The sequence below is a fragment of the Pelodiscus sinensis genome, chromosome 17 (genome assembly GCF_049634645.1).
Source record: "Pelodiscus sinensis isolate JC-2024 chromosome 17, ASM4963464v1, whole genome shotgun sequence".
NCBI lineage: Eukaryota > Metazoa > Chordata > Testudines > Trionychidae > Pelodiscus > Pelodiscus sinensis.
In genome coordinates, this window is record NC_134727.1 from 21,081,735 (window position 1) to 21,105,581 (window position 23,847).

The window sequence follows — 23,847 nt, forward strand, 5'->3', positions numbered from 1 at the left end:
ATACAGATAATACACAAAGTAATGAAGCAGCTTGAAGGAATGGTTTATTGGCAAAGGAAACATAGGCTGACACCTTTCTATTATATTAAGTTGCCTTAAGAATGTTATGCCTAAAAATATTACTTATGTCCTCCTTTGCATGCACAGTTTTTGACTGTATGTATTCATCCACTGATGACTTACTTGGGCTATAGATAGTTAATAAGATACAAGGAAAAGTAGCTCAGTCAGTTTTCCCCCCCATCTCCTACATTATTCTTTCTAGTTTCCTCTGTCTTCCCATCTCCCAATTCCATTATTTTACCATAAAGTGGGAGGAGGAATCTATTCTGACATAGGTTTCCTTTAAAATTATTATTTTAATAACAAAGAATATAAAGGAATTGCTGGTTCTGGGGAAGGGATGGTTTAGTCAACCAATAATGAAATATCTACAGTGATTTTTTTTGTTCCCCTCCCCCCGCCTTTTCTGTGTAATTGCATTTCACAATAAGTTCCTGGCTATAACAGCAATGTAGCAGTAGTTTGGAAGTGTTAATAGTGGGAGCCTGCAAACACATCTGTACAGATGGGCCCCTGTGCCAGCACAGAACTACATGGCAGGAGTCCATCTATATGGATTTAATAGTAGAACTGAGGTATCAAAATGCTGTTCAGACTACTGCAGCGTGGCAATTAAAGATGTAATTTTATTTTAAAAAAATATCAATTTAGCATTTATGCTAGACCTTTGGTGTTCAAGTAATCATCACAACAGTATTAGTAAGTATTAATATCTTCATTTTTCAAATGGGGAAACTGAGGCAGAAAGGTTAAATGACTTGGCTGTGGGCAAAGAGAGAATCATTGCCAGAGTGGAGAGTAGAACTCAGGAGTACCTGACTTTCAATGCAGTGCTCAAACCTAACCAGAACAATGCCTTTCCTCCAGACGTAAGGGATTTCTACATCCATTTTTTCCTACTGTTCAGTCTCTCAATTGTATCTATTAATGCATAAAACTGTGAGAGGTGAAGGGCTTAAATGAATGTGTGTTCATGAAAAGTGCAGGATTAAATCTCTGGGGACTAAAGATAACCCACAGGAGTGTCAGTGCCCAATGACATGGTGGTTTCTGAGATGCACACATTTGTCCACTTAGAATTGAGCTGAAACCACCAACTTATTTCACGCAAGACACCAAACAACCATCAGATGGAAACTACCAGACAGCCCTGATGTAGATCAGATCCAATTCTAGAGGCAAAAAACTAGTCTAAACACAAAAACTAATTAATGTCACTGAACAGTCTATTCTCACAATAAATACACAGTGCCCTGAATTAACCCAGCTGTAGGTCAGATTGTTTAAATGTTATCCAAGTATACTGATCTGGAAGTTGCAATTACATCAATTTTAAGGCTGAAACTATTTTTTTTTTCCTAATGCCTTGCTTTTGTTCCTTCTCTTGACAGGTTCCTGTACTAAGGCCCATGGATCTGATGGTAGAGGCCACTCCTCGAAGAGTATTTGCCAATGCACACACATATCACATCAATTCCATATCCGTAAACAGTGACTATGAAACCTACATGTCAGCTGACGACCTGAGAATAAATTTATGGAACTTTGAAATAACCAATCAAAGTTTTAGTATCCTTTGATTCATAAACCTTGCTAGTGTTGTTGTCCAATCGAGATTGGTTCTTGTATAACCCAGACTTGAGAAGAATGAGCTCATCTGAATTTTGTGTTTACATCTTTTGGAGGGCTTTTCTTTTTTTGTCTACAAATTCTATTTGTATTTGAATTATGTTTTCTCTTACTTACCATGATATTTGTCTAATGGTTGTTTATATATGATTGTGTGTACACAGTCAGACAGAAACTGAGGTCCTTATGCAGCTTTTATTCATTCCTTATTCGGGCGAAATTGTCAAAGAAGTCTATGGAAGTTTAACTTAAGGAAGGACTGAATAAGAACGAAGCAAAATCTTCAGGATTTAGCCTATTCTGATTTGTTTTTCTATAGGATGTTATTAGTTCTGTTTTTATTACTACAAACCATCCCATTCAGTTACCTTATGCCAGTGGTCCCCAACATGGTGCCCGTGGGCGCCATGGCACCTGCAGGGGCATTTGTGTGCGCCCGCCAAGAGCTCGGGGCTGGCCTGGCCCCGGGCACGTGGCGCATGCATGGTGCCGGAGCCGGCCCCAGGCGCATGGCGCACGGTGAGCGCCGGCCCCAGGAGCACCGTGGATTGGACGCCCACGCCCCGGGCGCGCGGCGCTAGGGAGGGAGGCCCGGCACCCGGGTGCACAAGTGTCCCCGCCCTCTGGTGCCCAGCGGGTGAACAGCCATGCCCCCTGGCACCCGGCAACCTTAAATGGTTGGGGACCACTGCCTCATGCCATTAGGTTTTTTTATACCAAGATAAAAATGTAAAGTAGGAACACAATGACTAGCTAAATAGGCCAACTTTGTTTGGTCCATCTAAAAACTAGGTTTGGGGGGAGCTTTAGAGGTGAGATTCACAACCCAGACATAATCAGATCACAAAGAAAAACAGTTGGAAAGCAAGGGCGAGGAGTCCAGGTACAAGGTCAAAGCAAGGGATACAGAACAGGACACCAAGCAGAGAACCCTGGACAATGCTCATTGTCCAGAGAGCGTTGACCAACATGGAGACCTTTGTCTACCAGTAGGAAAGCAATAGAGTCAGCTTCTCTGACTTGATACCCTATGCTAGTAATGCATCAGTTCTAGTGGAAGAGAAGGTAATACCACTTCTTTATTGCTACACCATCTGGTTCCACATGCACAGGTTGGTGCAGAGTCTACTCAGGCCAAGTCTATCCTGCAAACTTAAATTGATGTAACTATGTTACTTCTGGGTGTGAAAAATGTACACTCCCGAGCAAACCAATTAGATTAACCCAGCGTTTCCCAAACTATGGTCCGCGGCCCAGTAAATGCCAGGCCCCAGCGTGCCTGGTGGCTGCCAACTCTTAGGCTGATTCGACCCATTTGGTCAAATCGGGCCCCACGCCCCTGCACCCGGAAGTGCTGGTGAGTTGAGAGCCGGGGCCCTGCTCCAGCACTATGTGGAACTGGGTCTCTCCCTGACTGTGCCTGGTGCGGGCCCCGGATCTTCCTGCGGGTCCTCCCACCCCGCCCCCAGAGCGTTCCCCTCAGCCCCGGACGTCCCTGCCGTGCGCAGCTCCTCCTCGCCGCCCGTGCGCGGCGTTGCATGTGGGCAGGGAGGACGCCCGGGAGTGGCGTGATGTCACGGCCCGGGGGTTTTGAAACCCGCGGGAGGCACGTGCGATGCCTGGCTGACTCCGGCCCCGCAACGTGGAAGGAGAAGATGGGGAACCGGCTCATGCGGCCGAGGCGAGGCGAGGGAGAGGAGAGGCGGGGGGGGAGGCACCAAGGGACAGGGGTGCACGAGAGAGATACAAATGGCAGGGGGCCAAGTGCAGACCATGAGGAAAGGGCAGGAAGGGAGGTGTCAGTGGGAGGGGGGACAGGGTGATGCTGGGAGAGGAGAGGGAAATGGCACTGAGGGCTGGAGAGGGAGGTGCTGGGAGAAGGCTTGAAAGAAGGGGTGGGCATGAGGAAAGTCAGGATGGAACAAATTGTGTGTGAGGGCACAGCGGGGCAGGAGGGGAATGGGGCAGAGACTGGTGAGGGGGTGGGTATTAGGGAAAAAGAGGGCAAAAGGAGGCACCAGGAGGGTGCAGGGCTAAGGAAAGGTGCAGGTGCCAGGGGATTCTGGGGTGAGGAGGAGGGGAGAGCTGGCCACCGGAAGCAGAACTGGACGGGGGAATCAGGGCAGGCTGAGGAGATTGGGGGGGGGGGGGTGGAAGCAGGGCTGCTGGGGGGTGTGAGGTTGGGGGCAGGGAGCTGGCCAGGGAAGATGTGGGTGGGGTGGGAGAAGCGGCCTCTGGAAGGAGGGCTGGACGCAGGCAGCGGGGCTGGCCAAGAGAGATTGGGAGAAGAAGCGGGGGAGAACGGGCTGCCAGGGAGGGGTTGGGGGAAGTGGGGCTGGCCAGAGGCATGGCAAGGGGAGCAGGGGGGAAGAATGAATCGGCCTGCAGGGAGTGGGACTGACCCGACCACGTTCCCCCCTGCCCCCCACCCACAAAGCACGAGTTAGTCCGGCACAGGGATTCTCCTGTCCCCCCCGCCCCTCCATTCCCCCCCAACACACACACCCTCGAGTAGTTGAGAACTATCTGGCTGGTAGACACACTCATGCAGCCTGAGCACATTTACCAGCCAGGCAGTTCGAAACTACAAACTGATACATCTAGTAATAATACAACCTACCTACTGAGAAAATACCAGACATGTTATATGTCTGGTATTTTCTCAGTTTGTTTTTCACGTGTTTATATTTTTGGACTGCAAAAGGAAGAACTTAAAAAAAAAAAAAAAAAAAAAGTTCCAACTAAAGTAAAAAGTTTGGGAAACCCTGGTCTAACCAGCTTTCTGTCTGTCTTACAGCCCATTAATCCAATCCATATTCCTTAACTTGCTGGCAAGAATATTGTGGGTGACCATTTCAAAAGCTTTGCTAAAGCTGGCACTGGGAGATTTGGGAGAATCAGAAACAACTTATTTGAATATTCATCATTTGATTAATGAGTATGCAAATGAACATTACTGGTCCTCCAAAAGTTCGTGAATGGATTTACTGGTCCCCGTCTCAAAAAGTTTGGGAACCCCTGGATTAACCTAACCTCTTGTGTAGATGGTGCTGTTGTGATAGGAGGACTTCTCCCATCAACTTAGCCACCTCTTCTTGCAGAGGTGGATTTACTGTGCTGGCAGGAGGAGCTCTCTGTTTGGCATAGTATCATCTTCCCTGACATGCTACAGATGTGCTGCTGCAGCTTTTTAAGTGTATTCCTGCCCTAAGGGTAGGGCGGCCATTGTTTGTCTTCAGTGTCAGTAAATTGCTCTGAGATCTTCCGTTAAAAGGTGCTTCGTAAATACCAGCTATGAAAGGTGCTGTGTTATGGTTATTGTTTGTGTGTGTCAGTCTGGAAAGTGCATAAATGTAAGCACCAAACCTCCTTTTTCTTTTATTTCTGTGTTCTTGCTGTGGATGCAAAATGTTACATAGCAGCTAGGAAGCTGGCACTGTAAAGATCTCCCTCTCTCACTCTCTCTCTCTCTCTCATCACTATGCTGTTTTGTCTGATTCCAAGAGCCATAGGATTGAACATATCTCAGCTGGGCATCATTATAAGCTGCTGCTTTCCAGTTTGGGTGACATGTTGAATTTTGCCTGAAGGGTGTGAGTGGGGGAAGGGAATTTCTTTAGGCGATTTAGAAGGCAGGTGCCTTAGGGGACATGAGGAGAGGAAATATTAATAGTGTAGTTTTCATAATAAACTAGTATGTGACAGGTTGCCAGTTGCAGACATACAAATGAGATTGTGCCAGTCACCCCTATAACAGGCACATCAGAAATAACAACAGGGATGATGATAATCACAGATATTTATGTGGTGCTTTCCACCGAGAAATCCCCAAAGCACACAGCAAATTTTACCAGCTGGGGATCATTTTGGCAATCACCTCAATTCAGCCATTCAGGGATGGAAAGTGCTTGTGTTTGAACTGTGCGCGGAAACTGTATATTATTGTATAGAACAGAAAGTGCCAAGTCCCATATTCAATCAAAACTACAGAAAATTCAGATGGACAGAATGTAGTTATCCCAATAAAATTTAGCTAAGATACCTATGCTGATACTGTGCTGTTTCTAATGTGCCATAAAACTTTTAATTGAACACAAGTAGGGATATAAAATTTCAATTATTTGGCTAATCAAATAGTCAATGCAGTTTGGATTGACTATTTGATTAGTCGATAAGGGCACTTCCACCTTTAAGGTGTAGCAACAGCCCCAGGGCTGTTTCTGTACTTCAAACGTGAAAGCACTCAAGCAGTGCCCAGCTGACCCTGGGCTGCCGCTTTTAAATGCTGCAAGGAGCTTGGCAGGAGCCCGGCGTCAGGCTCCACGCAGCGTTTCAAAGCGGCAGCACTGCATGGAGCCTGGAGTCATCAGGGAGTCCCCAGCTGACCCCAGGTTCCACATAGCACAAGAGAAGAGTGCCCCTTGCATTGCAGTACCACCACTAATAATTCTTGTAGCCATCTGAGTTCTCCAGTCTACTTATCTTAGTAAATCTGACCAGGTCAGTCTGTAGGGTTATGGTTTCATCATAGAGGCAGCTGTTCAGACCAGCAAGAGTAGGGATGTAAGCAACTAGTCAACTACCCAATAAGCAAATGCAAATAAGTAGGAACGAGACTAATCACCCCCCCCCTTGCTGCCTCTATCAAAAAGAGGCAGCAAGGGGGGCAGTACGAGCCACTGCTGGGCAAAGCCAGTTTCACCCCCCCCCCCTTCATCCCCAGCACCATTTCCACAGGGCACGGGAGACAGAGGGTAGCAGAGAAACGGCAGGAGTGGGGATTGAAAAAGTCCCACTCACACCTGTTTGACTGCTGCTCCTCTCCCTTTGAAATGTACAGGAGCTGCCTGCTGCTCTTGTAAATTTCAAAGGAAGAGACACAGGGGCACCAGCAGGGACTGCTGTGTCTCTCCCTTTGAAATGTACAGGAGCCACCCTGGTTCTTTTACATATCAAAGGGAGAGATTCAGTGGAACTGGCTGGGTTTCTCCCTTTGAAATATACAAGAGCTGTGGGTGGCTCTTGTGCATTTCAAAGGGAGAGGCTCAACGGGATAGCAAGTGCCCCCCCTTATCGACTAATCGAGTTGTCGATGGAAATTCCACCAACTACTCGATGAGCTGATTAAACAATATTTAACATCCCTAGCGAGGGAAAGGTCCTTTGGATAATGAACTTTTGTCATATCCACAGATCATTGCTTCTGTTTACAGCCATGAAAATCCAAACAAATTTTGTTTAGTTGGCAGTTTGAAGCAAGTCAGTAGTAAACATGGCAGCATGTGACACATCATGTCCCATCTCCTGAAAACAGCTTAGAATTCTTCCTGATCACTGTGCTTTGGATAGGGATGTAAAAATGTGTTTAATAATGTAACCATTAAAAATCATAGCTGTTACGCATGCTGCAGGCTCTGGAAGATACAGCTTAAATAAAGCTTTATACTGAAGAGTCCGCAGTGAAATCTCCCTAGGACCAGGGCTGGCAAGGGTTGCTGCCAACCCCACTACCAGCACGGGGGGGGGGGGGGGGAGGAGGCCCACAGAGCTGAAACATCCCCCTACCCAGGGCTTTTACATCCCTAGCTTTGGATGCCACACATCCTTATATTTGAGGTCTTCTGCAGGAGCAGTATTTAGCCTTAGAGCAGACACTCCTAAAAGGGAGAAGAGCAACTACAATGATTCTTTATTTTCGAAATAAGTAGAATTTTCTGAAGTTTTTTAATTTTGCTTTGTTCTGGTGTAGGTGACGGGAGTACCCCTTTCAGCTATCTTAGCATGCTGGGGTTTTCTCTTCCCATTCTTGTACCCTAATTGAAAGCTTGTATGACAGTCTTACAGATCCCACATTTATTCACTCCACAATGCTCAGTCCTCTAGTTTCAGGTGGTCTTCAGCACTCATATCTGTGATATCTTTTGAAATGTATCTTTGAAAGGCACTTGCAGTCAAGGCAGTGGCTCTATGAAAATGATGCTCTGGGCTCTGTATATCCTGGGCATGCCTGATACTTGAGCTGTGGAAAATGAATAGTTTTCCTTGGAAATTCTTCCTCCTTTTTAGACCTTTAGGGCAAGTGGGTGGGTTCTTTCATGGCTTCACAAGCCATTGAGCAAATCTCTGTTGGACACCTAGCAAGTGATACTCCTGACTACCTCTCCAAGGTCAAAGCACATCATCTACATGGCCTCCTTGAGAGGCACTGGCCAAAGAAAAGACTCCTCAAACTCAGGTCTCCCCATAGTGAGGATAGCCCTGCCTAGCTTTGATCATCCACTCTAAGGAACAACTGGAGTTAAAGCTGTTGCCTTTGGAACAAGGCTTCTGTCACCACCTAGGAAAACTGTGCAGTGGTTTCATGAGAGAAGAGAGAATAATGCAGCAAAACATTGCATAGACTTTCTCTCTCAATCAGAATTCGTGTGGTGGGAATAATCTTACAGGTTAGAGCAAGGAGTCAGATGGTGAGATGAGACAAACCAGAAGCACTTCAGAATTGGGAAAATAAAGATTTGAGGGTTTTACTCATAAAGAAAAGAAAATATAATGTAGTAGACTGTAGGACTGTTTAGGAAATTACTTTTTCCTCTGTGAAAAACCTCAATAAAATAAAAAAAGATTTAGTTTTCATTAAAATTGATCAAGTTTATTGGAAAACAAAAAAAAATCTATATTTCAGTTTGTTGCCCTGCCACTTCCCCCTGCCCCCAATTTAGATGAAAAGAGATTTTTCACATTTTCCATGTAATCCAACAGCCATATTGTTAGAAAAGAATGTCAACGGGTGACTAGTAGATTAGAGAAGGCTATTGGCATCTCCTTGTTCACTCAATTTGCAATTGTGTTGAGTCTACTCAGTCTTGGAACTAGCTTTTAAACGGCTTTTCTTTTATCTCTTGTATAACTCACGGGATTGGCTTTTTACTTGTCTAAAGTTAGCCCCCTAGGGCAGTGGTTCTCAACTTCCTGGGCTCAGGACCCATTTGTAAACTTTGATGGCCAGCTGCAACCCAGAGACTCCCCCAGACGCAATGCCTTCTCTTCAGGAGGGATCAAGTACTCCAGGTTTGCACGTCCCGAGCACAACCCAACTACCCCCAAGCTCTCTTATGCATTCTGGCACCCCAGTATTGGGTTTTCCATTTGATTAGAGCAATATGAGATCTTTATTGGGTGTGCCAAATCCCTCATTCTATTGCACTACTCTGCAAAATTTAGTTTGGCAACAGATTTCCAGGGGCAAACTCTTCTCCCAGTTATGGATACAATCCCATTGTTTTCAGTCAGGCTCTCAGCATTTTAAATTAGTTTTTAGCATTGCTGGGCTTTCATTAACAATTGTTTTTGGAGCTGCTCCATGAACTAACTGCCAGTTTCAAAACTCAGTTGCTGGATAGTCTTAAAAATGGAGGAATTGTTTAGTTAGTTTAAAAAGACAGACTCCCATTGCATGAAGTACAGTGCAGTTTAATAAGGTCTAAAACTCCATGGAGAGAACAGCATGCACAGGATTAACACGCTAGCTTTTTACCACTAGAGACTTATGCTCAAATCCTACTTAAGTCATAAGTGAAAATGAGTTTGTGGGGATTTCATTTCAGTGCCTTTTCTGTGCACATCACAAAGTCACTGTACAGTTTGACTGATTCGAAGGCACTGCTTATCATGGACCAGGAACTTGCTCTAATAGCAAGAGGTGTTGCAAATCAGAATTGAAGCGTATGGGCAAAGCTGTAAGGGTCCCGAAACCCTGCATTTCAATGTCACTTTTCATCTTGGACTGTCGTGGTGCTTCACAAACATCTAAGAAATCTAACCTCTCTGCAGTCAGTGAGAACTAGATATCACCTTTGTGCAATCCAGGGTATAGGGCACTGGCTGGCAGATGTTATAATTCATGTTCTGCCACTGAATCACAGCATGACCATGTGTAAATCACTTTGCCTCCCTCAATCTCAGCTGCCCCATCTGTACAGTGGAAATAGTAATATTTGCCTTCCTATAAAGCACTTTGAGCTGAAAACCACCCTTCATTCCAAAAGAGTCTTAACAGCAGAAGTATTGCAGATTAGTACTGGCTTTCGGGTTGCCAAGTGTCCAGTTTTGAACTGGACAGTTCCAGTAGTTGAGCTTTCTGTTTGGGAAACACATTGAGAAAATATAAATGTCCAGTAAATTCTATATCAGGTTGTGACGTAGTGGGGGTACTTGCTGGGCTGTGGTGACCCCTGCTGTCTGGAGCAAGACCCAGCAGGGAAAACCTCACTAGGCCAAGCTAATGCCAAACTTGTTGAACCAGTGGCCAGACACCCCCCATGGAGAGGAACAAAGGAAGGTGGAATGCTGCCCTGGCTGGGGGGCAGGGCTGGAAGTTAGTTGGTTGGTTGGTGGCTGTCTGTGAGGATGGATGAGACAGCCTAGGGAGAGGAGCTGGAGTTTAGGGGCCCAGTCTCCCCCCAACTCAAGGGGGCCTGAGGCATCCTAGCCCAGCTCTGTGACCAGACTACATCTGTGCTGTGCTGTATCCTGGAGAGGCAATAAACTTCTTCAATTCTACTGGCTGGTGCAGTCTGTTTGTGCCATTTCGGGGTGCAGGAGACGGGGACCCCAACGTGCCGTCACACAGGTGTAATGTCAAGTGTGTCCGGTATTTTTGTTGAAACCGTCTGGCAACCCTAACTGACGTTCATTGGCAAAGTTGAGAATGGGTGGCAGGGTACCTGACTGATCTATACGGGGCTATCGCCCCTGCTATCAGCCCTTCCCATCTCTGAGGCCTACCTTAACCAATCCTTCTCCTGAGGGAAAAATTTCCTTTCTTTAAACCTTCACATCCACAATGCTGCACTAAGGAAAGAACTTGTCTTGCAATGAAGTTTTGAAGCCATCCCCACAGGCCTATGAAGTTCACAGCTGATTTTTTTTTCGCCTCTCTTCCTGTCTCTGGAAATTGCTGTTAACAGCAGGAACTTAATTTGCTTTCTTTGGGGTGATGAAAGTAATAGTGCAATCCCCCCTCTCCTTCTGCACCGTCAGTAAATTGTCCCATGCTGGGCGTTTTGATTGGACTGTGAAATCTAAAGCTGCTCGCCACCAGTGACCACTGAGTCAGTGTCTCAGCTGGATTGATAGACTCATGAAAGGCTCATCTGTACCACTAGGAGGCTCTTTGTGATAGACATGGTTCCTTTCTGACTCCTTCCATCTGGTATATCTGACTACAAATATTTCAAGCTCATCTTGAATGTCAGGATGGTTTCAGTCTGGGATACTACTGAGTCTAAACTTTCAGAACCTTCTTGAGCTGAAAAATCTTCCTGTTAGAGCAGTCATTTCATGTTCAGCATGTTTTGTTTTTCATGCATTGTTACATAATGTGGGGCTATTTTCTTTTTCCAGCAACTGTAATAAGAGCTGTTTATTTTCCCTCATGGCAAATTTGCTAGAGTCCTGCCTTTTTCTTTTTTTTTTTTGTTTTTTTGTTTTTTTTTAAACAAAGAGGGCATTACAGTGTGTGTTACAAGCAGCTGCAATCTCTAAGTAAATAGATAACATGAAAGAAGATGGGATTTCTCTTTAGTGCACTAATTTCTTCTGGGGTGTATGTTCACATTGACCTCATTCAAACAGTGAGAAGTGAAGAACAATGTCTGTCAAAATCAGATTCATACTACAGGCAGTCCCCAGGTTACATGGATCCGACTTACATCGGATCCCTACTTACAAATGGGGTGAGGCAACCCCGCACTAGCTGCTTCTCCCCAGCAGACCAGGGAGACGCGAAGCTACCCCCCCCCCCTCCCCCCAGCAGACCAGGGAGACGCGGAGTGGCTTTTCTCAGCAGACACCTTAGCTTGAGAATAAAGGACTGAGGGAAGTGAGGTGTGGGAGAATAAAACTGAGTTCTGGAGAAATGTTTGGCTAGAGTTTCCCCTACAATATGTACCAGTTCCGACTTACATACAAATTCAACTTAAGAACAAACCTACAGTCCCTATCTTGTACGTAACCCGGGGACTGCCTGTAAAGGCAATAAATGTAGGCTGTGATTTTTAAATGAGTCTAAGGGAGTGAGATGCCCAACTTCTATTACAATGCAAAGGGATTTGGACATCTAACTCCTTTTAGGTAATTTTGAAAATCCAGCCATAGTTCTTGATCTGTTTTATTCCCAGTAATAGCATGTGTCTCTCGAGAGCAGTGTTTTTGGGAAGCCAGTATTTCATTGCAGAAATGGATGGAAATGTAAGCACTGGTATTCTTGCTCAGTTAGAATCATAGAACACTAGAACTGGAAGGGACCTTGAGCGATCATAGAGTCCAGTCCCGTCCTTATGGCAGGACCAAGCACCATCTAGACCATCCCTGATAGATGTGTATCTAACCTGCTCTTAAATACCTCCAGAGATGGAGATTCCACCATCTCCCTAGGCAACTTATTCCAGTGTTTAAGCACCCTGGAAGTTAGGAAATTTTTCCTAATGTCCAACCTAAGTCTCCCTTGCTGCAGTTTAAGCCCATTGCTTCTTGTCCTATCCTCAAAGATCAAGGAGAACAATTTTTCTCCCTCCTCCTTGTGACACCCTTTTAGATACCTGAGAACTGCTATCATGTCCCCTCTCTGTCTTCTCCTTTCTAAACAGATCTTATTGTTATGTAATTTATATTCACTGTCTAGAGTACATAATGTTAAAATATTCTGAGCAAATATTGTCCTTCCCCTAAACAACATAAATTCTAAGGCCACGAGCAGTACAATACAGAACCAACACATGCTAAAAGAAAATATCTGCCACATTGTAAAGAAGTAAGGAAGTAGCTGTAGTAATCATGGCAGCCAAGGCACCACTTGCCTGGTTGAATCTACGTAGAGAGAGGGAGTACGTTTCACTAGTTAGATTAGTACTGGAAACCTGTGGTGCTCAACCTTTCCAGACTACTGTACCCCTTTCAGGAGTCTGAATTGCCTTGTGTACCTCCAAATTTTACCTCACTTAAAAATGGCTTGCTTACAAAATCAGTGATATAAGTGCAGCACACTAATACTGAAAAATTGTTTACTTTCTATTTTACCATATAATTATAAAAGAAAACAATTGGAATATAAATATTGCACTTACAGTGGGTGGTACATAAAGCAGTCATAAGTCATTGCCTGTATTAGTTTGTAATTACTTTGCTAGTGCTTTTTATGTAGCCTTTGGTAAAAAGATGAGTTGATGTACCCCCTGGAAATATTCATACCCCTGGTTGAGAACTACTGGTGACCTGTGAGACACTGTGGAAAACATCACTTCTCTGAGTGTCAGTTTCCCCATCTATAAAACATCTAATGATACTATTCAGATCAAGTGATGGGTGCTATACTACTACAGGTTGTCCTCTCTAGTCCGGCACCCTTGGAATCTGACTGATGCTGAACCAGAGAATTTTCCAAATCCTGGGAAGTCAGTATTGTCTAGCAGCATTACCAACACTTCCACTGCTTAGAAGACACTTAGGGATAAATTAGAACTATGTAACTGCACAGAGCACTGAAAGCCAGGACAGGTGGCTGTAAACAAACTTTATGGGACCGTGGGAATCTTGGCCATAAGTGGACATCCCCAGTGTTCTATCTAAGCTGCTCTAAGTGTTCCAGTGTTCCATCTAAGCGGTGCATGGAGACCTGAGCCTCTGACTGAGAGGGGATGATTAATCACCTGTGAAGCTGTGGTGCCACGCAGCTTAGAGGGAACACTGGATGTCCAGGTAACTAAAACCATGCTGAACCACAGATATTGCCAGACTAGAGGGGTTCAACCTATTTATACATCAAGTACTGCTGCTTTACATATGATCTAACATGGATCCACAGCCACGAATACAAGGCTTTGCTGAGAGTTTCTGGTGCAGAACTTTGCCACTTACGATTACAACAGCAAAGATTTGATCCTTGTCTTCATAATCGCTGTCAAAAACAAAATGCCCCCGTTAAACATTGCATAATAAAGAAAGCCAGAGGTGATTGATCACCACCGGGGCTGCATGTTGACAGCGCTGTTTGTTTTTCCTTAACTTTCCTGTTTCAGATATTGTCGATATCAAGCCAGCCAACATGGAGGAGCTAACAGAGGTGATCACTGCAGCGGAATTCCATCCACACCACTGCAACACCTTTGTATACAGCAGCAGTAAAGGGACGATAAGGCTGTGTGATATGCGGGCAGCCGCCCTGTGTGACAGACATTCCAAATGTGAGTACTTCCAGGGTTGTGGTGTAGGGGGTGTTTTTATGATGGAAAGACTGAATAAAGGAAGGAGAATTCTGATTATAGGATCCCAGTTCCCCCAGACCTAGGGCTCTGTGGCACCAAGTCACTAAATGCCAGCTAATGCCCGCTCCCAGTCCAATTAAAAATTGAAAAATTCAGCTAAATGCGAATGAGTAAGTTTTGCTTAAAATCAGGCTCAGCCCTCAAAATTCAGTCTCAGATCCAACCTTCAAACTCCCCAGAGTTCCGGAGTGTGTGTATCTGAGGGGTCTGTTTCAGCTGTTAAAAAAACTAGGAGCTATTTGGAAATGGGTGTTCAGAAATGGGTTTCAGATCAGGTCTCTTTCTACTGTGGTATTTCCCAACATTGCTTTTCATAGGATGAAGTGCAGAATGATCATTTAATTGGGTTTGTCTGGGCTTGGAAGAGATGTCTTAGTTTCTGCTGTGGTTTATATGAAATGAATGCCTAATCCAGAGGCAACAAAATCCACATCTTTCTTCAGTCCTGCATTGTCTTGCTCTTGCATCATGCATGTTTTCAGCAGCTCTGCAAGCAAGAAGGCCCTCTCACTGAAATGCAGTGTTACTGACTTTGGGAGTAGTGAGAGAACTTAACAGACTATTTTCTTCCACTATTTGATCTGAGGAAGTGGGTCTGGCCCACGAAAGCTCATCATCTAATAAACCATCTTGTTAGTCTTTAAAAGTGCTACATAGTCCTGTATTTTGTTTCAGCTACACCAGACTAACACGGCTACATTTCTATTAATATTGTACTGTAATTCTTAGCGATCTGCTTTACTTTTAGCAACATGAGAAGTTTACGTGTCCTCATATTGACTAATAAAAATAACAAAACTGTTACTGGAGACAGACCATAAGTTGGAATTCAAACATCTTAGAAAATCTGTATCTGAATACATCTGTTTCTGTAGTTTTGTTTCTGAAAGGGCCTGTTTTCCAGTTCCAAGTCAGATGTGGCCTAATATTGTGAGAACAGCCTGCCTCCGTCGAGCTTTTAGCCCTAAATGAATGACATCTTACAAGAATCTCCAGGATATTTCTAGCATCCAAGATATGAAAATATTGCAAGAACAAACTGCATAGACTTAGTGCAGCTGAATCCTTACCCTAATAGACTGTACTTTCTTAGCGTATTTCAGGAACTAATCTCCCTGAGATGAAGATAAATGAAGTGTACACTAATGCTTTTGATCTTCCTGGAGCATGATTGTAGCCTCATGTCTACAACATATTGTTAGGGTTAAAAAAAAAGTAGATAAGTAGATTGGGAGGAAAACTCTATATTTCTGCATGGAAAGCTCAAGTTTTAGAATAGCACTTACTGCAAATATACATTGGAATTTAGAGAATCTCACTATTCTGTGATATCACCCCCCCCCCCCCCCCCCCCCCGAGATTCCTTACACAATTTAGAAGCAAACAGAATTCAGTTTCTTGATATTCCAGCAAAGGAAACTCATTTGGTGTTTCCCTTTGTTCAGATGCTGAAATGTCCTTTTAGTCCTCAGCGCATATACCAGCCAACTGCAAAAACCAGTTCAATATGACCTCTCCCTTGACATTTCATATTGATTTTCCTCTATCCTTCAGAAGCATCGGCCTTCAGTCAATTGCAGCTCAGGAGATGTGAGAGTCGGAATTGAGACAGTTCATCAAAGTTCAAAATGAAAAAAGCAACATTGGCTTTTGGAGATGAATTCTCTAAAGGAGATATTTAATAACTGCCAGTGTATAATCAAAATGCAGATGATATCTGTGTATATCCAGTCATGTCTATTAACCTTTTTATAAGTATTTGGGTGCAACATACAGCCCAGGGTCAGCTTTAACATACATGTTTCTGTTTTTACAACGCACTTGCTCTTTGTAGTCCAGGCTCTGTTAAGCCACTACCGCTTTCCATGCAAGGTAGTTTGTAGTTGCCTTTGTGAGTGAACTAGAGATTATTGCTTTATATAAAGTCTACTATCTGGATAGTTCAAAATTAATTAAGGCTCACAATAGCACAGTGAGATAAGTAAGTATATGGATAAATTAATGTGTACAGAGGTCAAGTAACTTGCCTAAGGTTATGCAGGAAGTTAGTAGAAATGGAATCTAAGATCCTTGTTTTCCTGATTTAGTCTCTAAATAACATTTTCTTTCAAGAGAAGAAGTATAACTTGTGCTTCTGGTTACATTTTCTTCCCAGCTGAAAGAAAGCATCTGTCGTACATTAATCAATAATTGATCTTAATATTACACAGACTTGCACCAGGAAGATCTGGGTAACGTTAATCTTCTGATTGAGTTTTATAAAAATGCAGGTTAATAAAGATCTGAGTAAAAACCTTCACCAAGAATCAATGATCATTCACTACATTTCTCATGGGCTCAAAACTAAAACCAGACCTCCAATCTACCAAGATTCAGAATTGGGAGTTGGAAATGATCATTGCAGCTGACTCCATATCTGTCTATTAAAGTCCCAGTTTCAAATTCTGCTGATGCTGAACCTTGGGGCAGTTTGGAAGTGTATCTCTTTCCTGTTCTGGACTCTGCATGTCAATCCATGTAATGCCATAAGTAGAACCCTGCATGAATACAAAATTGTTATCGACATCCGCATCTGCCAAAATTATCCATGGATATCCGCAAATTTGCAGGGTTCTAGATACAAAATTGGTATTCACATCTATATCTGCAAAAATGAGCCACAGATACTCGCATCCACAACCACAGATACAGATCCCCACAGATATAAAGCAGATACCCACAGCTTTGAAAGGCTGTAGCCATAAGGTTCTATAAGTTGGACTTAAATTTGCAATAGATCCTACTACCGCTGAGATTTTTCCTTTGTCCATACAGAATTGATGGAGGAAATGCCAGTGAGGATTCATTTGTGTTAAAAGCAGAGAAACACTCAGCCTTTAAAGTAGATTTTTCCTGTTTTTTGGGATGAAATGTGGATGAAGAGGGAATATCACTTATTGAAAGGGAAAATAGATTTAATTAGCTGAAGAGCTCTCAAGAAATCTGCTCTGTGAGCTGAGCAGCCAGTGTCTGCTTCTGCAGCACATAGAGACCTCTCTTCCCCCCGCCCCTTGCAAGCTTCCATCTAAGAAGCAAAAATAACTGCACCCATCTCCAACCAACTCCATCACTCATTTACCTTTTCATTAACTACACCTGTGTTCACTCTTAGGGTATGTCTAGACTATGCAGTTTTTCTGGGATACCAGAGGTATCCCGGAAAAACTGTTCTACGTCCAGGGAACGCGTTTGCTCTTCGGCTTTTTTTTGCGAAAGAGCAAACACGCTCTTTCGGAAGCCTCTGTATTCCTCGTTCCATGAGGAATAAGATGGCTTTTGAAAGGTTTTTTTTTCTGACATTTGGCCCAGTCTAGATGGGCCAAATGTCAGAAAAGCCTCTTCCAACAAAAGAATCAGAAAAAGCTACACACAATGCGAAGCACATTTTGCGTAGTTTTTTCCAAAAAAAAGATGTTGTCTAGCCGTACCCTGAGTCACAGCCTCCTGGAGTCAGGCAACTGCGTTTTCAGGAAAACTCTAAGGCTTATTAATTTCTGAGCTGATCCCCCTCCATCAGAAATTGATGCCACTCTGTGAGTCCACCTTTCATACAGAGCTGTACCCTGGCTGAGCAGGTGCATGGCTGTGGCAAGGATCCCAAATAGCAACCGGAAGGGGTTTCATTCTTTCAGTCACCTTTGGAGGTAACTGAAGTGCTGTTAACTGCTGCTTAAAGTAACAAACAAACAAAAAAACTAGCTCCTCACCATTCCATGAACTTGTTCTTCTGTCCTCTTTCCACAAGTAATGTGGAATCAATAGCACATTCCATTTCTTCTCAATGTGAATGTAAATCTCACTGAAGAAATCCACCTTGCTTGTAGTGGGAACAGTTACTGCATATAGTGGACTGGGACTGTTTCACCCTGAGCAGCACATCACTGTGGGTGGGAGGCAAAATGATGTGCAATTTGTGATGCATTATACCTAACATATATTTGTACAGAGGGTCAGGTATGGGATAGGTCAAGGGTCACATCTCTGTGCAAATATGGAAGGGGATTAGGGCGCGCACTGTCCATTTCTTACTCCTGCATGAAGGTCAGGCAACTTCATAACCCTCGTAGAGCTTCTAAGGATGCAGAGTACTCCACAAAGAGTAGAGAGAGGGGAGGTCATAACCCTCCGGCCCCTGCACAGTGGCAAACAGCTGGCTGGGCACCCAGTGTGGAGGGGCTGCACCATACTAAAGGAGGAGTGCACCTGTATGCATACAGTGAGAGCTTCTCCCCAGAGCTCACCCCGGAGTGAAGTGGCCCAGCTGTGGCTAAAACTGTGCACCTTTCTGTGACCCTACTTTGCAGATGACTTTGATTCACTTGGTCCTGGTGAGCTACATATTGCAGTTGTTATAAGCACTGGTGCCTTTCCCCCTCCAGGTGTGTTACCAGAATTCTCTCTCTCTCTCACTCACACACACACACAAATATGAGGTCAGTACTGCATACTGGTAAGAACTGACCCATACCTGGCTGACATTAAAGCGCTACTGTGACCGTGCTTTAATGTTGCTGCCCCCTTTGCTCCCTGTCTCCTGTCCCATCAGCAGCCCTGCCAGTTGGGTCCAGCAGGGTAGCCAATGGTAGAGCAAAAGGAGCAGCTGCCCTGGGTCCTGTTGATTTAAAAGCAGCAGCAGCCCTGAAGGGGAAGGACTGACTGAAGGGGTCTGGTCCCAATCTTGCCCCTTCCGGGGTCCCAGAGCTACACACACCCCACCTTATCAAGGACCCTGTTGTATTATAAGTCCTGGCAATTACTTTCACCCTTGAAGTAAGAGTTGTTATCCCTTTCTTGCAGAGCAGGAAAGTGAGGTAGTAAGGTGTCTTGTCCATGTCCAGCAGGGGAACAACGGTCAAAGTTCAGTTCTTGCTTTCTAATTCTGTGTCCAGGACATACCTGGGATCTTGCATGCTGTTTCAGTACTGGAGTAGACTATTTATTTTCCAGGATGAAGGAGAATTAGTCTCCTTGTGTATTTTGTTAGCACCGTCTGTCTCATTTTATGATGAATGTCGTGATTTGACTGAGGTTTGACTTCATTTACAAAGAAAGGAAAGGAGTAGAGGGATAATTTACACTAGGGTTGTTCCTTAGCTTTACAGGTGAGCTGACTAAGAAAAGGTTTGGCAACAAACTGTAGACAAATAGTTGCCAACAGTGAAAACCATTCAAAGTGGTTTTTCTGCCTCCCGCTGACCACATTTCATGACCACGTTATTAGCACCCTGTCGACAGGCAGAGGAAAGCAGTGTGGGTAAACATCCCGCAGTGCCTGGTGTCACTTCCAGTCTCTTAAGTACTGTGGGAATGTGCAATGTAGCGCTAGGCATTTTGGGAACATGAGAAACATCCCATGCACCTCTTTCCTTCCCAGCTCTCCCTAGGCTTCTGGCTTACTGACACGCCACTTGAATGACAACCCTTGCTGCAAACTCCAGCATCTGCCATGAGAAATCCTGGATCCCATAATTCTCTCCCTTGCAGCACAGCTACTTCTGGATCTGATATTTGACAATGACTCGGACAAGGACAAGAATTTTGGGGGAGCGACCCCAATGAATTGGTAGTGCATTGGGCTTGCACACCAGACTGTTGCTTTTGGGCTAGGGAAACCAGCACTAAGTGGTGGGATTGTGCTGTCATGCAGGTGTGGGATGCAGACCAGTGACTACATAACTTTTGGAGGCGCAAAGCAACTTTCCTGGAACGGTATAATGAGCTGACCCCTGAACTTCAGGGGCGCAGAGGTGCTCCCGGGTGATGCTTACTGGTTAACCTTTCACATCCCTGCTCCACAGCGAGTTGCTGAAAGTCCACACAAACATCAGGATTTGAGAACAATTCCTCACTGCCTGGCACATTGGTTGCCACCGAATTGACCCTAGTCCTTAGTCCGTTTCCACCTCTTCATCAATAACTTCTGTCTCCAAGACAAGTGTTTCTGATGATTCTGTGCTTTGGGAAGTATCTGCACTCGCCTTGGGTGTGGATGCGGGGTTCCCCCCAAGGACTGCGTCTAGTTCTTTAAAGAAATTGCATGTTTTGCGTGAAGCACCAGACCAGCTGTTTGCTTCTTTCACCTTTTGCTACGCATGCCAGAGTTCCTTTATTTTGGCTCTGCATTGTAGGGTGTTTCGCTCATATCCCTTTTCACGCAGGGCTTTTGAAATCTGGCCGTCTATGTCCTAGTTAGCACAGATCACCCGCAACCTGTGATTGCACCAGTTCTTCACCCCACACACCAATAAGATCCAAAAGCTCTGCATTGCTTCAAGCAGGAGACTGTTTTGAGTGATACCAACCCCTGTCTCCTTGAGAAGACACAATAAGGACAACTACATAAGAACAGCCATACTGGGTCAGACCAAAGGTCCATCTAGCCCAGTATCCTGTCCTCTGATAGTAGCCAATGCCAGATACCCCAGAGGGAGTGAACAGAAACAGGTAATCATCAAGTGATTTCCCCCTTATGTCATCCATGTCCAGCCTCTGACAGACAGAGTGAGGGACACCATTCTTACCCAATTTGGCTAATAAATATCGATGGACCTAACCACCATTAATTTATCTAGTTTGTTTTTGAACCCTTTTAAAGTCCTGGTCTTCACAACCTTCTGTGGCACGGAGTTGGGTACAGTTAGGGTGCACTGCATGAAGAAAAACTTCCTTTTGTTTGTTTTAAACCTGCTGCCTATTAATTTCATTTGATGACCCTTAGTTCTTATGGGAACAAGTAAATAACTTTTCCTTACTCACTTTCTCCATACCTGTCATGATTTTTATAGACCTCTATCATATCCCCCCTTAGTCTCCTCTTTTCTAAGCTGAAAAGTCCCAGTCTTTTTATTCTCTCTTCATATGGGATCCATTCCAAACCCCTAATAATTTTTCTTGCCCTTTCTAAACCTTTTCCAATGCCAATATGTTGTTTTTTGAGATGAGGTTCCTCAAGATTTACCACCTAAAAAAGAATGGCTCAGGTTTGTGATTCTCTCTAAAAACTCTAAGCCGTGAAGACAAAAGCAAAGAATTAATTTAGTTTCTCCACAGTGACCTTATCGTCTGTGAGTGCTCCTTTTGCATCTCGATCATCCAGTAGCCCCACTGGTTGTTTAGCAGGTTTCCTGCTTCTAATGTTCTTAAAACACATTTTGCTATTACTTTTTGGCTAACTGTTCTTCAAACTCCTTTTTGCCTTTCCTTATATTTTTACACTTAATTTGACAGTGTTTATGCTCCTTTCTAACTTCCTCACAGAGATTTAACTTCCACTTTTTAAACAATGCCTTTTTATCTCTCATTGCTTCTTGTACTTGATTGTTAAGCCCCGGTGGCACTTTTTTGGTTCTCTTACTGTGTTTTTTAATTTGGGGTATACATTTAAGCTGGGCCTCTATTATGGTATCTTTGAAAAGTCTCCATGCAGCTTGCAGGGATTTAACTTTTGGCACTGTACCTTTTAATTTCTGTTTAACTAACCTCCTTATTTTTGTATACTTCCCCTTTTTTAAATTAAATGCCACAGTGCTGCGCTGCTGAGGAGTTTTTTCCACCACAGGGATGTTAAATTTTATGACATTATGGTCACTATTTCCAAGCGGTGCAGTTATGTTTACCTCTTGGATCAAATCCCGTGCTCCACTTAGGACTAAATCAAGAATCGCCTCTCCTCTTCTGGGTTCCAGAACCGGCTGCTACACAGTACTGCACAGTAGGGATGTCAACGTGTAGTCAAATATATAATTAGCCGATAAGCCTAGGCTTATTGGTTAATCCTGTCAACTACATGCACTTCCCCATTTCCTCCCCCCCCCCCCCACCCTTGCTGCCTCTGTATCTGCACCATGAGCACCAGATCCCACGCTGATACAGAGGCAGCAGCATGGAGGGTGAGGGGGCAGGCAGGAATCCATACATGTGGGGAGCTGGCATTTAAGCCAGCTCTGTGCACATGCTGGCTCCATGGAGCCGTCTGTCTTCTCTCCCCCGCCCCCTCCCACTTGCTACCTCTATTGGGGCAGGCAGGGGAGACTGCCACAGAGCAGCCTCTGTACATGGGAAGCTGGAGCCCCCTGGGGACAGAGCCTACTCCATGGATGCCAGTGCAGACTCTCCACAGGGAGCTTGAGCCCCCCCGCAGACAGGGGCTGCTGCCGCCCCACGTTGCTGCCTGTGTATCAGAGGCAGCAGCGCAAGGTGGCAGGGGGATCCTGAGAGTGGGGCCAGGAGCACACCGGTCAACCCCTAGGGACTGTTGAATAGTCGTGTAACTGCTAATTGTGATGCGGTTACACAATTATTCAATTACACAGTATCTCACAGCCATTATACAAATTGTCACTTGCTCTCCCCACCTTCATTCAGTTGCTCACCTTCACCAAACTGGGCTTTGGGGTTGAAGTTCAGGGGTGAGGGCTCGAATGGGGGTGCGGGGTCAGAGATTTGAAATACTGGTGGGGACTCTAGCCTGGGGGAGAGGGGTTCAGAGAGTGGGAGGGGCTCTGCTAGGGCAGTGGTTGGTGTGTGGGCAGAGGTTTGTGGCTGAGGATATGGGGTGCAGGATGGTGCTCTTGGATAGAGGGGTTCAGTGTGCAGGAGGTGGGATCAGGACTGGGACGGGGAGTTCAGGTGCTGGAGGTGGGATGAGAGCATTGGCTGGGGATGCTGACTCTGAGCTGGGGCTGGGAATGGGGGGCTTGGGGTTCAGGAGATGCTCTGAGCTGGGATCGAAAGGTTCTGAAGGTGGGAGGAGGATCAGGGGAGCAGGTTCCAGGTGGTGCTTACTGCTATGACCCCCCCACACCACTGCAGGGGGTGGTCCTGAGCTACACACACCCTGCAGTGGTCCAAGGGTGCTGTCCCCCACACCAGTGACATCCCAAGGCCCCAGAGCACCAGAAGTGCACCCCCCCGCAGTGGATCCATGATGCCCCCAGAGTCTCCCCTCTTACTCCAGAGCATCCAAGCTTTAGTGAGGGGTACATAACACAAGTCATGGACAGGTCACCGGTTGTGAATTTTTGTTTACTGCCCCTGATTTGTCCTTGACTTTTACTAAAAATATCCGTGATTAAATCCTGCCCTTCATTTGAATGGGATCTGTACATTGTCGCAGGATGACACCCTGCATGCTCTCCTGTTACCTTTGCCCATCGCCTTGCGGATCACCTTGCTGTTTATAACCCAGCTGAATATAGATCTGTGTTTAAACATAACTGCCATTTAAACCCCACTGTGCTCTTGAGCAAGGGACTCTCTCAGTGCTGCCCTTTGGAAAGCTCAGTGGATAATAACTGTATTGTACGATTTGCCCACTCACGTAGGATTCAAAGTGATTGCCTCAGAGTCCTTTCTGCTATCACATTGCTGAATGCTGCTGGCATGACTTTAAATTGTTGACACATGACAAGGAGAGAGAGAGAAGAGGGAATGGAGGAGATAATGAACCAGATGCTCAAATTGTGCATGCTAAGGGTAGTCAGAGCTTCCTGAGTCACTGGAGTACACAGCTGCTTGCTGCATCCAGAGCGACTGGTGACTGGAGTGCCTACTTCATTGGCAATGGGAAGAAAGGGGGAAGTTTATTTCAAATGAGGGCGAGAGCATGACTGTGCACGTCACGTGCATGTGTAGCCATCCATTTCCACCTCTCCTGAAATGTTCATAGCCGCAAACGGCGGAAAAATCCACCTTGCCTCCCTTCTTAACTTTTCCACTTTGAATGGCCTTAGACAGACACTGTACGAATATTTAGCTGTCAAAATACTTCTGGTGGGGGAGTTACAATATCCTCGGT

General features: G+C 45.0%; 1 protein-coding gene across 3 annotated transcripts in view; it reads left to right on the forward strand.

The window, feature by feature from the left end:
* The window catches only part of PPP2R2B (protein phosphatase 2 regulatory subunit Bbeta), a 306,812-nt gene that overhangs the window by 267,139 nt on the left and 15,826 nt on the right, over window positions 1-23,847 (forward strand). For all 3 annotated transcript variants that reach the window (XM_006128562.4, XM_006128563.2, XM_075900292.1), the window contains exons 5-6: window positions 1,455-1,632; window positions 13,767-13,931. In XM_006128562.4, the coding sequence (XP_006128624.1) occupies window positions 1,455-1,632; window positions 13,767-13,931 (343 nt within the window). The remainder of the gene's footprint in view (window positions 1-1,454; window positions 1,633-13,766; window positions 13,932-23,847) is intronic.